At 35.0% G+C, this 14,990-nt stretch overlaps 1 protein-coding gene across 1 annotated transcript in view; it reads right to left on the bottom strand.

Moving 5' to 3' along the window:
- Positions 1 to 3,765: 3,765 nt before the first annotated feature.
- Positions 3,766 to 14,990, bottom strand: part of LOC112501432 (kinesin-like protein KIN-7D, mitochondrial) — a 13,320-nt gene continuing 2,095 nt past the window's right edge. The window contains exons 5-25 of the mRNA XM_025105069.1: positions 13,319 to 13,384; positions 13,041 to 13,094; positions 12,713 to 12,772; positions 11,967 to 12,045; positions 11,810 to 11,877; positions 10,190 to 10,246; positions 10,001 to 10,105; positions 9,570 to 9,674; positions 9,326 to 9,433; positions 9,093 to 9,224; positions 8,760 to 8,939; positions 8,282 to 8,458; positions 7,747 to 7,884; positions 7,284 to 7,403; positions 7,109 to 7,159; positions 6,768 to 6,815; positions 6,359 to 6,505; positions 4,998 to 5,720; positions 4,290 to 4,419; positions 4,096 to 4,201; positions 3,766 to 4,012 (exon numbers count right to left, since the gene is read on the bottom strand). Coding sequence (XP_024960837.1) covers positions 4,116 to 4,201; positions 4,290 to 4,419; positions 4,998 to 5,720; positions 6,359 to 6,505; positions 6,768 to 6,815; positions 7,109 to 7,159; positions 7,284 to 7,403; positions 7,747 to 7,884; positions 8,282 to 8,458; positions 8,760 to 8,939; positions 9,093 to 9,224; positions 9,326 to 9,433; positions 9,570 to 9,674; positions 10,001 to 10,105; positions 10,190 to 10,246; positions 11,810 to 11,877; positions 11,967 to 12,045; positions 12,713 to 12,772; positions 13,041 to 13,094; positions 13,319 to 13,384 — 2,634 coding nt within the window. The 3' untranslated portion in view covers positions 3,766 to 4,012; positions 4,096 to 4,115. The remainder of the gene's footprint in view (positions 4,013 to 4,095; positions 4,202 to 4,289; positions 4,420 to 4,997; positions 5,721 to 6,358; positions 6,506 to 6,767; positions 6,816 to 7,108; positions 7,160 to 7,283; positions 7,404 to 7,746; positions 7,885 to 8,281; positions 8,459 to 8,759; positions 8,940 to 9,092; positions 9,225 to 9,325; positions 9,434 to 9,569; positions 9,675 to 10,000; positions 10,106 to 10,189; positions 10,247 to 11,809; positions 11,878 to 11,966; positions 12,046 to 12,712; positions 12,773 to 13,040; positions 13,095 to 13,318; positions 13,385 to 14,990) is intronic.

Raw genomic sequence — 14,990 nt, 5'->3', positions numbered from 1 at the left:
TATGCAAGGACGAAATTACCTTCGGCTCAGAGTAAGCCCATGCCCACCTTGCGATACTTTCCAAAGTTTTTCATAATGACCCAAAATATGATACAGTTCACTTCCCATTCCAGACACACCCTTGAACCTACGTAGCTACCTCATGACTAACCCATAAGTCTAGAATAGAAGCATCTCGCCATTGGACGATTATCACAATTACATTGTGATTAATTACACGAGCCTCACAATTACTACCTCACTTCATCTCTTTGACTCAATTGTTATATTAATAGGTACTTCTGTGTTTGATTTTAGTAATGAAATGATCCTTCTGTATATTAGGGTTTTTTTTGCAACATACAAACACATTTTTTCTTCTTTGTAATTTTTTTATTAACTTGGATATCTAATCCGTTATTCGAGCCGACAAATTTCAGGACGATCACCTACTTTGCGGGTAGGCCAGAGTTACCGCATTTAAACTCCATGGCCACAGAGGGATTTCTATTCTTCCTTGAATTTGAACTTGGGACTTCCAAACACTTTTGACTTTTAGAGTCAAAGTTCAGACCAATTAGATACCACCCTTGTGGTTATATAATTTTTACCAAAAAAGAAACTTAAAAAAGTCAAAAGGAGTTAAAAGTTTGATCTTGTAATACCAGTTATAATGACACTGTCAAAAGGTAACAACCATTTTTTTGTTAACTTAATGGAATTTAAAACGAGTGCACATTCTGAAATATTTTCTATTACAATAGCTGATCAAAATGTAGTCCGTGTACCAGAGCTTTATATCTAAAGCTTTTCCCAAAGCTCTTAAAATTAGTCAAGATGTGCGTAAGCTACCCTGGACACTTATAATTAACAAAAACAATAAATAAATAAAAGAAATAGGGACATAAAATAGATTATAAAGTAAGGGGTCGTTTACTAAACTCTTACTTGGTAAGTGGTTACCGGATAAATTTCCTTATCAGATGAACATGACAAAGGCCAATAATCTTACCGGGTAAGAGCGATGAGAATGATGAAGAGTCTTACTGGGTAAGTGAAGATGACGACTCTTACCAGGTAAAATGTTGCATTCGATACGTTTTGATGTACTAAAATCTTACGCATTAAAATAAATTATAGTGTTGACTCATATCAGTAAGCACTTACCGGATAAGCATTTAGATAAACAATACCTAGCAAAATGGAATTTGTATTTATAGAAGGTTGGTATGGGGAAGCATGGGGGTTTTGTGAAGATCAAAGATCTTTAAAAGTACTCTTGGATATGTCCTCCTTATTTGGACCAATCTATTCATAGATATGATTTGGTATTTATAGTTTTCCATTATTACCCATACTTGTATGTTTTATAAATAAAATAAACACTATATTACATTGAATATTAAATATAAGAGTTTGTTTCAAATGCAACCCATCACATTTGTATAATTATTGCAACCTAATAAATTGAAATATTTATGAAAATAATGAGAGTTCATTTACTATGATTTAAATATTTATGGAATGTGAATAAGGTTTATTAATTATGATCAATATTTTATATTATGAAACAATCAAAACTTCTATCAAATTACATATTCATCAAATTAAATGTACGGTTGAGATTGAGTTGTATTGGTTGTACAAATGTAAAGAGTTGTATAATAACACACCTCCTAAATATAATCCTTCTTTTAAATTAATTACACATTTGATAGGTGGTTATTTGGTTTATTTAACTAATTCTTTTAATTACTTTAGTTAACTCAAGGGCCTTTAGGTCTTTTTACTTTTTTATTTTTCTTTTTTTCAATTTTGTTTAATATTGATTTTTTTTTGTCTTTTATTCGTAACATCCACCGTAAAACATTATATTTATTTATTAAACTATTTCGTTTAGATTTAATAATAATAATATATAATTAATTATTATAGTAAAGAAATAACTATTTTTAAAATTTTTAAAACAAATTAAGTTATTAAATTTTTTAAAAATAATGTAACAAATTAATAAATAATAAATATTACTGGAAATATTACATTTATTTATCTTATCAGAATTATAAATAATTAATCTCGATTGATATTCACTCAAATTTCGTTATCTAATTTTCTTTTAATATTAAGTGGCAACCATAAATAACAAAGATATAATTTATTCTAAAATAAAATATCATTATTATATTTTAATTTATGCAAATTGTTATATTTTGTTTAGATTATAACAAATTATTTAAATAAATTCGGGTTATATTTGTAGATGTGCATCTAATTTTTTTTTTTAAATTGTGGTACTATTTGACTATTAAAAAAAAGATATGAATATTTTTAATTCATATTACAATTGGTATGTAAGTTCTTTGATTTTCATACATGAGCTCATGTGTTCAAGTTTGAAATTAAAAGTTAAAAACTAAGAAAATGATATAAATAAATTCGAACTTGCACACAACATATATGGTTGCACAAAACAAAATGATACGGTAACACATTTCACGACCTTAAATTTTTTATACTATGACAGATGAACGAAGTGATGGCCCGTATCACCGTATGTCCGTATGCTCTAGTATAGATCCGCCCCGTATATTTGTAATTTTCCGTTAGGTTTCTCTTAATGAAAATTATTTTATCATAACACAATTTGTTCATTAGTGCATGTACTAATAAAATGTTGTTATTTTACATATATTTGACAGTAATAAGACATTTGAGATAATTAGAGGTATGGTGCTTAAATGGACAAAGAGATTAGATGGATCGGTCTAGATCAAGCCAGATTATAACGTCATCAAGTTAGACCCAACTTGTTCGTCGGCCTTAATTAGTCCAAACTTTTTTGAGATAACTTGTTCCTGAACGGGTCGTTTTTAGGATCAAAGCCTAAATAATTGGATAAAAGGTAGTACTTGAATCGTGAATCGTGAAAACTAAACAAATTAATAATGGTAAGATTAAGAGTTATTACAAGTACTAGTTATTACTAATGCATTAAACTGATTTTTCTAAGAGTTAAAAAATCATACCAAACGGACTACAATAGTAACAGATCAAGCCATATTGATCTAGACCGTTGATCCTAACTCTACTAGATTGAAACTGATCGGATTTTCTTGGACTGGTTTGATCAAACTGTTGAATAAACCGGATTTTCTAAGACCGGTTTATGCCCATCTTTTGACCCGTGGTCCACACATCCATACAAGGCTATACTACTTGGCATATTTTCCATTAACACGTTAGTTGTAGTTCTTTAAAATTCATTAAGAAATTTCTTGCCTATTTTAGACATTTTAGAATTCTTTCATAATGTATATATCTTTAGACTTATTTAATTATAAATCACATAATCATCAGCCATTACAATCGACCCACATCACCGATTAAAAGTGCGGAACAATATGAATAAGGATGTTCTAGTATAATATAACAAAACAAGCAGATTTTTTGATTAAAGAAGAAAAAAATAGAAAAGGGAATAACATAATACATAAACGAAGATGCATCTGGTGTCTAGCTCAATTGACATAGGACTACATGACAAGTCCTCAGTTCGATCCCCTCCCCCCTCCTTTCGACCGCGCTAGTCTCAATCGTTGAGTGAGCCAAAAAATACCTTCTCATACTGGTGTTCTTGAAAGCGGGTTACGAGTGGAACACACACATTTTTCCCAAATACATAAACGAAGATGGTAAGTTGGCTGTGCATTATGATACTATTACTAATATATACACACCAAATCAACAAAACAAAAAAAGCTATAAAAGATTGAAAGTAGTGTTGATGGAGGCAGAAAATGTAGGTAATTTTATATATCACAATAGAAGGCCATACACATTTGACCTCTGTTAATATTTCTATTTTTAAGCTTCTACTTTTACAATCCCTTTCACAACAGCACTATACCCCTTTTTTCAACAGTAGTTTAGTTTAGTTTAGTTTAGTTTACATACATACAGCTTGACCAATTAAAGAATGAGCACCCACTACCACAAAATATAACCAGCAGCAGGTGAATGATCCAAATATCTCCTGCACCAAATACCCATACAAATCGTCTGTTGATGCACAAATCTTTAAGAAAATACCATCAAATATGAATGTTATTTACTTACCTCATTTAAATGTGCAAATATCAAGAGGTGAAAGCAAAAATTCTATCTGAAATCTTGGTCCGGCAAATTGGACACTCGGAACATGCAACTGAGCAAGGTTTACACACTGCCAAAAATTGCAATATAATWRACACACTTAAACTCTTTATCTTATACAAGTGTTGAAATTGCGATATGGGGATTTGGCGACTTACAACTAAAATGCCGGCAAGGAAGAAGCATTGTTGTAGTTGGTGACTCGAAACATACTTTACAAACATGAGAATTTGCATCAACATTCCCATTGTAATTCACCTCTTTCTCCTTCATCTCTTGCATTCGAGCCTGGAAACCACCCATAAGACCATCAAAAGCTACATTAAACAATCGTTTCTAAAATATTCTCTTTAAAAGTCTATCAAAATCAACCCCGAAAATGTCATAATGGTGGACTGCTTCATAGGACCAAACAATTTTGTGCACCTACTAACTAGTTTTTTAAGACAATTTTGAAATAAAGCGTCCTATTAGTCTTTTTATATGACATTATTTCCGAAAGTGTCTTGTTAAAACATCAGTCTTATAAAAAAGTGTGCATAAGACACTTCTCAAAAGTGTCCTACAAAAAAATATGATACTTTAATTTCGAATGTCCCTGAAAAAGGTGTTAGGATTTGGTCCTATAAACTTAAGTCTTATAATACAGTCTAATAGAACATTTGGACATTTTTGGCTTCCTATAAAGCCGATTTTGTTGTAGTGTTGGTCATATGAATAACTAGCTACTCACTGATCAAACAAAAGAAAAGATTATGTAGTTTCTGTAGATGTATGGTAAAAGGACAAAGAAAAATGAATACAGCTTAATGCATATATATAGAATGAGTAATAGCGGATTAACGGACTAGAATAAACGGAATTACCTTTAAACGAGCAACAAGGGGCTCTTCCTTTGGTACGTCATGAGCCATTTGTTGCACATCCAAAATTTGCCTTTCTTTGAGAACAGTATTGTTGAAATCACCATTATCTATTTGTGGTTCGTTCACGTTTTCGTTTCTCTCGGCATGTCCTTCGTTATTGGTGTTTGATTCAGGAACAACTCCTCCTGCCTCTTTCTTCAGCTGAGCAACAACAACCCACATGTTTGCCAGATCATTTTCCAAAGCGGCTTCCTTTTTCTTCGACTCGTCAACTTTTTTCCTGTATTCATCTTCTATAAGTTCTTTCTCTGCCAATGCAGCTTCAAGGCTTGCTTCTCGTTGCTTCCTTGCCTGCAACTCCCTTTTTAAATCTTCTGGGTCAAGGTTCCGTGAGTCAAAGTCATTGTAGCCATCATTTACTCGACCAGATAGCCGTCCATTCCGACCAGGTTTTGTGGCATCACCGTACTTGCGGTTACCACCATTTCCAGGTCTGGAGTTCACCAACTCACGTGCAGCCACCAACTCTTTCTCGAGTTTTGCATTATGTAGCGAAAGTTTGGTGACCTCACCAGCCAAATTTTTTAGTTCAACAGCAGCAGCGGATGCCAATTCTTTTGCATAAGAGGCTTCTTCAGACAGTTTCTGATTCTGTACTGATAATCCACTATTCTCCTCTAGAATTTGAACACGCTCCAGCTTTAGCTTCTCGTTCTTTACCTCCTGCTTAAAAGGTAAAAATAACAAAACTACTAAATTGCTGCATATTATTTTGTTCTGATACGCAGTTAGAACCCAAAATCTGTAACTAGAAAATTTGTTGAAGAAAACGATATAGAAAATATTGCACGCAAGAAAGATTAAAATATGGGTTTTTACTATGAGGGAGGACCATGTAATTTAGAAACAATTTGCAAGACAAGTTACCATGTTAAGACCTCTTTAAGATTTTGGCATTGTACTCTATATGTTATGGTCTTTTCAATCAACGGAAACTATTTAAGAACCAAGACTTTGAAGACTTCTTATGGCTTTGACTTCAGCTTAAGGTCTAGAAAATGATTCAAATAGCGATTTGATAGAACGCTGCTCTTACTAATGAGCAACATAGATTTAGCACATACTCCCTCCATCCCAAAATAACTGTCCACGTTTCTATTCTATTTTGTCCCAAAATAAGTGCTCATTTTCAAAAGTGACCGCATACTTTCCAATTTTATCCTTGATGATGAGATGGAGAAATGTGTAAATATTACATTTTCAGTTAACTAATGGTGTCCCTCTCCCATTGTGGACATTTATTTTGGGACGGAGGGAGTATAATACAACCAGTATCCCACCCCAAGCTTTATGACAATCACCTGATTCTGAATCTTCTTCCTCAGCTCATCAACGTATTCTTCAGATACATGCGGTCCAGATGATGGCAAGGGTTTCTCGCTTTTGGCCACAGCCAGCTGTTGTTCAAGTAGTAATATTCTCTCTTGCAGTTCCTTATTTTCAGAACACTGTAATAAAACGAAGAGTAAAGAAAATCAACAATCTACAATGATAAGATTTACGTAGAACTGCAAGAGTCAAAATAAGGAAATATGTGTGAACAGTGCAACATAAAAGAAAAGGGAAGGTGTATGTTTCCACAACTGAAAGAGTTCACTTTTCGAGGGTGTGTAACATATTTGTACACCAATTTCAGCATGTCTTCAACCAAATGCAATGAAAAGAATACAAATAAAAAAGTTACATCGTTCATTAACTATCCATATATACCTTGTTCTGCAGTTGTTCCTGGAGGATGCGATTGTCTGCTGACTTGATCTGCCAGAGAATTGTTTTAAGGAAAATCATAAATATATTATTGTGATCGGCTCTACCACCAGTATAAATTGGCTTAAAATGCTAAATACTATGCAACACAAAGAAAAGATCTGCAAATATTGAGAATTCTCAAGAAAAATCATAAGATAGCACCATTATAATTAGGCTTAGTCCCAAAATACCACATAATACAATTAGATCAGAATAATAAATGCTTTCAAGTCTAAATGAGAAGAGTGTTACTCATAAAAATGCAGCAAAAAGATGGAAGCAAGTTTTAAAAGCATACGTACCTCTAGCTCAAAACCCTTTTCATCACATTGTGTCATCAATCTCATCATTGTCTATTTAAAAAAAGCACAAAGATAGGCGTGATCATGAAGTTGCAAATGATTACTTAAAAGTTACAAGCTTCACAATACCAACAGCAGAAATGAAAAAGTATATATTAGAAATCAAATAAGTCACCTGCTGCATATCAGCCAACGATGTATTAGAAATTGAAGCTTCATTACTTTCAATAATCTGTTTTTCTATGACCCTCATTTGCCTTCTCTTTTCTTCTATTTCACGTTCCAAGTTATCTATCTGTGAAAAAATATATATTTATAGTTAGCATATGACTTTTAGATCTGTTCCATCATCATAGAGAGTGATAAGTTCTTTAGCTTCTCATTTTTATATTTCCTAAGAGCTCTGAAATAAATGTGCTCTAGGTTATTTTGCAATTATAGCTGATATTCTATGTCAAAGCAAGCTCGATTCGAGTTCCGATAGCCAGTGGTTTAAGCAGCAAAGTTTGTGTAATTCCAATACTAAACCTTCCAATGGTATGGCAAAATCTTAACCAAATTGTTTTTATAACTGGAATGTGAATAAGCCACAGTAAGCAACTAAGCATGTTAAATCCAGATATAGAAACAATCGGTACTTGAGTTTTCGAGCTCTCAGGATCATTTGCAGACTGCTCCACTAAACGTTTCATTGTACTTGAACTGAATGCTATCTCTCCTGCAAGCATTTTAACTTGCTCCACCAGAAGGTCCATCTGATCTATTGAGATTCCACCCTATAATCAAACAAAATCATTCATAACAAAGTTGATATTAAAATCTTTAAAATCTTTAAAATCAAAAAGCTGCAAAACTCGCAGTAAATCTATGGATATGAAAACGACAATCCATGCAAGTGTGTATGCATGTCAAGTTGTCAACCTAAGCTTATACACAGCTAAAGAAACAAAATAATGGTTTGCCACATAGCTCTGAACTCAAAAGCAATTTCCCAATCATATGCATTAGAACAAACTATTTCTTTCTTTTCCGTAGAATAAAAACTAGCATTTATCTAAGGTGTTATTTAGATTTAAAGACTAAAGCTTGGCAAATCCAACAAGGGCATTTGACTAGGAGTACAAAGCTGGGTATCAAACAATCCATGCATAAAAGGAGAGTCTTGGAACATACTGTTAGCAGTTTTGCACCACCAGCAGAACCATTAATAAGGTCACCCGCTTGAGTTGACTCTGTGATAGTGCTACCTGCTGCTGATAAGTTGCTGGAGTTTCTTCTGTGTTTGAGTTCATAAGATAATTCTGATGGAGAGTCATTCAGATTCTCGCTTTGCAAGAGCATAGAAGCATTCTGAAAAGTATGCAAAGACAAAACAATCAAGCTCAAGTCTCATAGATTAAAATGCAATCAAGCAATAGTTTGATTTCAGAGCACAAACGAGGTTCAGAAATTTGCATTAAACCAGGTTCCACAGTGACAGAAAAGGTTAGCTAGCCAAAGTTAAGCAATTCATGTTTCAGACCAAAAGGCCACATATAACAACCACCTTGAGAGGTTACACCAGCAATACAAATATGCAGATATTCAAGGTCTAAACACCATATCTGATAATTGAAGCAAACTAACAGAATAGTGAAATCATATAACCTACATCATCCTCATTGGTGGAGAAACTCCGTTGATGAGCAGATACATCAGTCAATCCAGGAAGTGTATTTTTTGAGGAAACAAGTATTAGCTTGGTAAGCCTCTGAATTCTACTCATTAGAGCTGCCTTGGCTTCTTCCTCCTCCTCCAGGCGTGATTGCATCTTTACTTGTCCTTCTTCTAACTATTAAATAAATAATGGTCAATAAATCTATCAAGAGATATATGCATGGTTTCTACACTAATAATGATAACACTGAAATAGTGTTCAATCGGAAATCTGGTCTGCTATTTGTCCCTCATAAACCACAGAATCCATGTTTGAGCATACAAGTACCTTTTGCTTTAAGCTCATTATCTCCTCAGGATTAACACCTACAAGCATCCCCCTCCTTAGCTGATCAAGCTCTTGTTTGAGTACTGATATTTCTCTTTGGTACTTCTTAATTAAAGACTTTTCATCAATAATCTGGAAGATGATGTCGAAGACAACAGCATATAACAGTCGGCTTAGAATTTTTGTTTTGAAATTTATGAAAAATAAATCAACTGTTAATTTTCATAGCAGACCTTGTTCCGAGAAGCATAGATTTCGACACGCTTCGCCCTACTTGCAAATTTTAATGTATTGTGTGTCTCCTCCATATTACTAGAAGCTGGAGTTATTGTGCAGATGAGCTGGTTAAAGAAGTAAAGTTTGAATGGAGGTGAGGCCGTGAGGGAGGACAAGACAAAAGAGCAAGTAATTTATCAGATTGCCAATATGTTCAACTAAATATTTGATCGAATAGCATTCCAGTTTTTTTATACTTACAGAAACATGTCCATGGCCACTAAGTGAAGACTGTAGTAGGCGGGTAAGCTTGGAATCTCTATATGGAACATGAGATGCCTTCCCCTCACTAAGCTTACCAATTACCTGCAAGTGCAGTTGAAATAAATTTCCCAAAGAAATAAATTGCATAAACTGTTTATAATTGTCAACAGCAGAAATAACAGAGTATTGGCCGATATATGAATGAAATAAGGCCATTGTACAAGCTGCCATTGTACCAGGTTGATGAGCGGAAAAGAAATTACAGATTTCAGAGTGGCATTAGCTACATATTGTCACATCATTAACACAGGGTGTAATGTATAAATTAAAAGTGCCTAATGATGCTCTTTTGCGATTAAATATGCAGTTAATGTCACATCTGTGTAAAGATTAATGTTAATAAACTTTCCAGCAACATCATGACTTACAGTTCCAAGGGTTAGAAGACTTTTGTTAATGTAAGATCCTTCCTTCCTCCTCAGTCCAGTTGTTTCAGTTTTTGAGCTCTCTGATCCCGCTAAATCAATTAGATTCTAGAACAAATAAGAGAAAATGATGAGTACATGACACAAAAGCAATTAACTATACAAAGGATGCTAAGAATCAGTTGAGCATACAAGTTGAGAAAAGATCACTCCATCGTACTCATCACCATGGGCGCTGCTTTCGATCATCTGTCAATTTTAAATATATGTTAAGATATAACTTTGTAGATGAGTAGTCAAAATGACTGTCAACAGAATAGCTAACTTGTTAACAAAACACAAAAGCTATGTCAACAGTAAGGTTAGCGAAAAACAAACAAACAAGAGGGGCGGAGTTACACAGTAAGAATCAAGAGAAATATCTGCGAAGAGCATGGGATTATAAATCTCCAAATCACAAGCACATGTGCGAAAAAAATACAAGTTTCTATGTAGTGGTACATGTGAAGTAAGACAAAAACAAACACAAGACTACCATACCTTTTCCTCTTGCCAAATTAAAGTTCAGAAGAAAAATCCTGGCTCTTTTTAGGAAGTCCAAAATAACCTTGTATTTTAGATATTTAGTTCCAAATGACCAGAGGACTTGTTTACCACAAAAGAGTTTACCTAGTAGTCAGTACTGCTGCTTAAACAGCTTGTGAAGATAATGATCTATCTTAGAAGGTATCACTAATCCTTATTGAGTTGGCACATCCAGTCTCTGTATCAATTACATTAAGAGAAATCCATTCCATTTGTTTCTAGCAGCACGCATAATTTCCATTCATTGTATGGCCACATGCTGACATAAGGCCAGTGAAGGACGTGATATGGGAAAATCGAAGACGTACACAACCATATAATATAATTTAATATTTAATTTAAATGAAACTGTCAGATGAGGAGGTGAGGAGGAGGGGAAGGCCAAGGAGGACAAGGGAAGAGCAATTATGGATGGACATGGCGGCCTCAGGCATTTCTGAGCATGACCTCTGATCGGAGTACTAACGGAAAACTAGGGTAGCAGACTAGATGTGGGGACCTGTAGCTCACATAGCGGCAGAAGGGAGTTGGAGAGGCTTGGGAGGTAGAGGGCTTGCAGATTAGGTTAAGGTTGTGTTTTTGCCTTACTTGCTCGGTGTTTTTTTGCCATATTTCCTTGTGCGTGTTTCACCTTACCTTCCCTTGTGTATGTTTTCATTGTACCTACTTGTTATCTTTTTCCTATTTTCCCGTTCTATGTTCACTATGTGCAAATCTCTGGTCATTCTACATGCCTGCTCACACTCTTGCACAAGCCGGGGGTCTTCAAGGAAACAGAAGCTCTACTCTTTGAGGTAGAGGTTAGGTCTGCGGTCTGCATACAATGAAACTTGGTAACGTTCTGCCAGCTCAGCCAATATTTTGCAAGCAGAACCTATTGAAGCTGAGAATAAATTATTGGGCCCTCCAACTACCAACTTAATATTTTATTGCAGTTAGCGACTCAACAAAATTCTTGCAGAACATTGTTTTTTGTATGAATTCTCATTGTAAGATATGGTCACCAATAGACTCCTCCGTTCTGCCTCAGTGTTATAATGCATGGTAAGCCAATGAAGCAACAAGTAAATCAGATCATAGGAAACATAGCATGTGGTTATAACTCGAGATGATCAATAGCCAATACCAGACCTAAAAAATATTATCAAGGATAAGAAATCAACAAATGCTCAGAAATTGGACGTCTGTGTAAAAGAAATGAACATAATAAGCCAGATGTTTACATACCAGAGTAAATATCGTGTGACTACGGCTACTAAGCAGATTAAAGTTATTTGAACCGACATGACGGTGCTCTGCATACAGAAAGTAGTCAAAAAAGATGGAGATTACATAAAAACATAGATGCACAAACATAACCACAAACAGATGGATTCAGCAGTACCTTCACCAGCAGCGATAAAAGAAAGGGCATGCCCAGGGGATAAAACAACCTCTTCCTTTATACCCTCAACATATGTACCCTATGAAGGATAAGGTAGCATTATTAGGAGTACACACATACATACATAAATTGTGCATATAAAGGTAGCCCCAGCCCCACATAACAAGATGGAAAAACAATAAACAATTCAACTTTAAGAACTGTTTTGTGTTATTATCTATGAAGATACAAAGCCACTACAATGATGTAAATATCTAATAATGGTCTCGAGTCTCAGACTCCCCTTTGATGTGTTGATGTTGGAGCTAGGAAAATGAGTGATCTTTTAGCACATAAGTGAAAGAATTTAGAAATATAAATACAATTAATTATAGGTTATTCGAACATATGAGAATTAAAATTTGATACAAGTATTTTCTTAAAGTTATTAGTTTCATTGTTCTACTAACACAATTATAAAAAAAAAAAAAAAGGGATGATTTGTCCCCTCTTCTCTCCAAGTTGAGAAAAATTGATTGATGAACTCGGGTTGAAAAGGTTGATTAATTTCTATTTAGTTTTTAGGAACACCTAATTCAACAATTAGTTGCCAATCAAAGGGGTGGGGGGAATAACTCTAGAGGGGAGATTAAGTGGCCATAGCTAAGTGAATGCTTAATGCCTAGGCGGGAGCATAAGCAGCCCTAGTAACGAATATCAAGGAAACACAGAAGACAGAAAATCAGATGTATAGTTACTGCAGAAACCTGTGCATCTTCTCGAACACGAAGATTTTGTCCGGTTGGATCGAGCAAATCATTGATCACCTGGCACAAGTAGCATATTGAGACAAAGCAAATCACATAAAAACTCCAATTTGATCCTCAAGGAAAGATAAATAAATACAGGCATGCCAGAGGATGCCAAGTCCATACAAGAAAGCTTCACAAGTGACACAAACAGGAACAAAACAGAGAAGACAATGATTGCTGACAATGATTTGTGTTATTACTGGAGGTGAAAAGTTAACATGAAGTATATTTTCTTTTTGCCGAGTTTAAACAGCCGTCCAAGTGGTGTACGGGTGTTACTAACCTCATTGTAGATCTCAAGATATGATACACGTAACAAGAACTCCCTTCCTGGAGTCTGCAATGTGAATATAAGGAGTTTATTACTCATAAACTGTGCTCCTGAAATGACAATAATAAACCAAGTGTGGCACAACTCTGTACAAATATCAGATATGTATATAAGAGATGTGCATATGTGTGTGAGAGATCACGAGATAGATAAAAAAAATGTTTTATGGAAGTAACTGATTGCCATATGCACTTCAAATATTAATAGAGAAGGTTCCAAGAAACACTTACATCCTGAATAATGCTGAAAACATCCTTTATAGCCAATGGTATTATTCCTGGAGAATGGTGATCACCCTAAAAAAAATAATTGAGGAGTTTTGAACAACACACACACAGAGAAACCAAGCTTAACTGAAGGATTGACTAAAGACATAAATCATAGTAAACCCTTTATACAACCAGGATAATCGTATCATATTCCATCCCAAATCAAATCAGCATATCCCTTTGATAATTTTGTGACCGAGTCACAGAGCTAGTAATATGTATCCCAACTAGATCAAGCAAATAATAAAGAATCATTCTTATCAAGAACTATCTAACCAGCTATACAAATAGAGTGGTCCCCACTAGTTTACTTTCTAATTGGTGCCAATGACAGCTCCTCTGCTAGTTCTGAGTTGATGGAGTTTACTGAATGCAACTCAAGAAATGTAACAGTTAACACTAAGGGGGCATTTGGTTCGTCGGAATCTGATGGAATTGGAATGATCAATTCCGTTGACTAAATTCCATTCCAACGTTTGGTTACCCATGGAATGGAATTGAATTCCAAACATTCCCTCATTTGAGGATTTCACCATTCCTTCCTAAAACTAATGGAAATGAAATCCATTCCATCCAAAAATGTGTAAATGACAAAAATACCCTCATGATGCTTCCAGTTTCATCATCGATCGATTACTGCTTGCTTCCAATTTCTGCTTATGATGCTCGCCCTCCAAATTCTCGATTCAAAATCAAACACAATGTAAACGCAAACCCCAAAATCAAACCCAAATCAAGCTCTATTCATATTCTGAACCAAAACCTTTTGCTTATGTTACAACAATGGTCAACCCAGAACATCGACGGAAAAGCAATCCATGTTTGTGAACAGGTTAGAAGTTGTGGAGACGAGGGGACACCGGTGAGGGTAAAAGGGGTTTAGGTTGTGCAGGTTTTGCGTTTGGTCATAGAACAACAGAGGGTGTGACGAGACGAGAAGGCGAGCAGTAGACCTGAATCAAGATACCGGACGAGTAGCAGAGATGAATCGAGACTCGAGAGACAATGAAGGGTAATCCTGGGATGTGGCGGAGAATGATACGGTGAAGACATGGAAGCCAAATGTGAATCGAGAGACAATGAAGGGTAATCTTGGAATTGAGAGACAATGAAGGTAGATGAAGATGTTGGTAAGGAAGAGAAAGAGAAGAAGAAGAAGGATGCAGATGAGGAAGCTGGTGAGGTGCAGAATGGAGAAGAGAAGAAGAAAAAGAAGAGGAAGCATGCAGAAGCTAACGAAGCAGAAGCAAAATCGCCAAGTAAGAAGCTATGCTGTTATATCGGTCAGAATACGAAATATCGGTMAGGACCRATATTCGATATATCGGTTATATCGGTGATATATCGGAAATAGCGGTTAACATAATATTTCTTAGAATTATATATATAATATGCATTAATTAGAGTTTAGAAGTCTGAAGACTGAAGTTGAAGTCGAAGTGTGAAGAAAAGTCGAGACTGAAGACTGAAGACTGAAGAAGTCGAGACTGAAGACTGAAGACTGAAGAAGTCGAGACTGAAGTGTGAAGAAGAAGTCGAGACTTGAAGTCGAAGTCGAAGTCTGAAGACTGAAGTTGAAGTCGAAGTGTGATTTGTGAAGAAAAAGTCGAGACTGAAGTTGAACGTGAAGAAG

This window comes from Cynara cardunculus, unplaced genomic scaffold (assembly GCF_001531365.2).
Source record: "Cynara cardunculus var. scolymus isolate 2C unplaced genomic scaffold, CcrdV1 Un_Scaffold_122, whole genome shotgun sequence".
Taxonomy (NCBI): Eukaryota; Viridiplantae; Streptophyta; class Magnoliopsida; order Asterales; family Asteraceae; genus Cynara; species Cynara cardunculus.
This window is presented reverse-complemented; position numbering and strand designations above follow the sequence as displayed.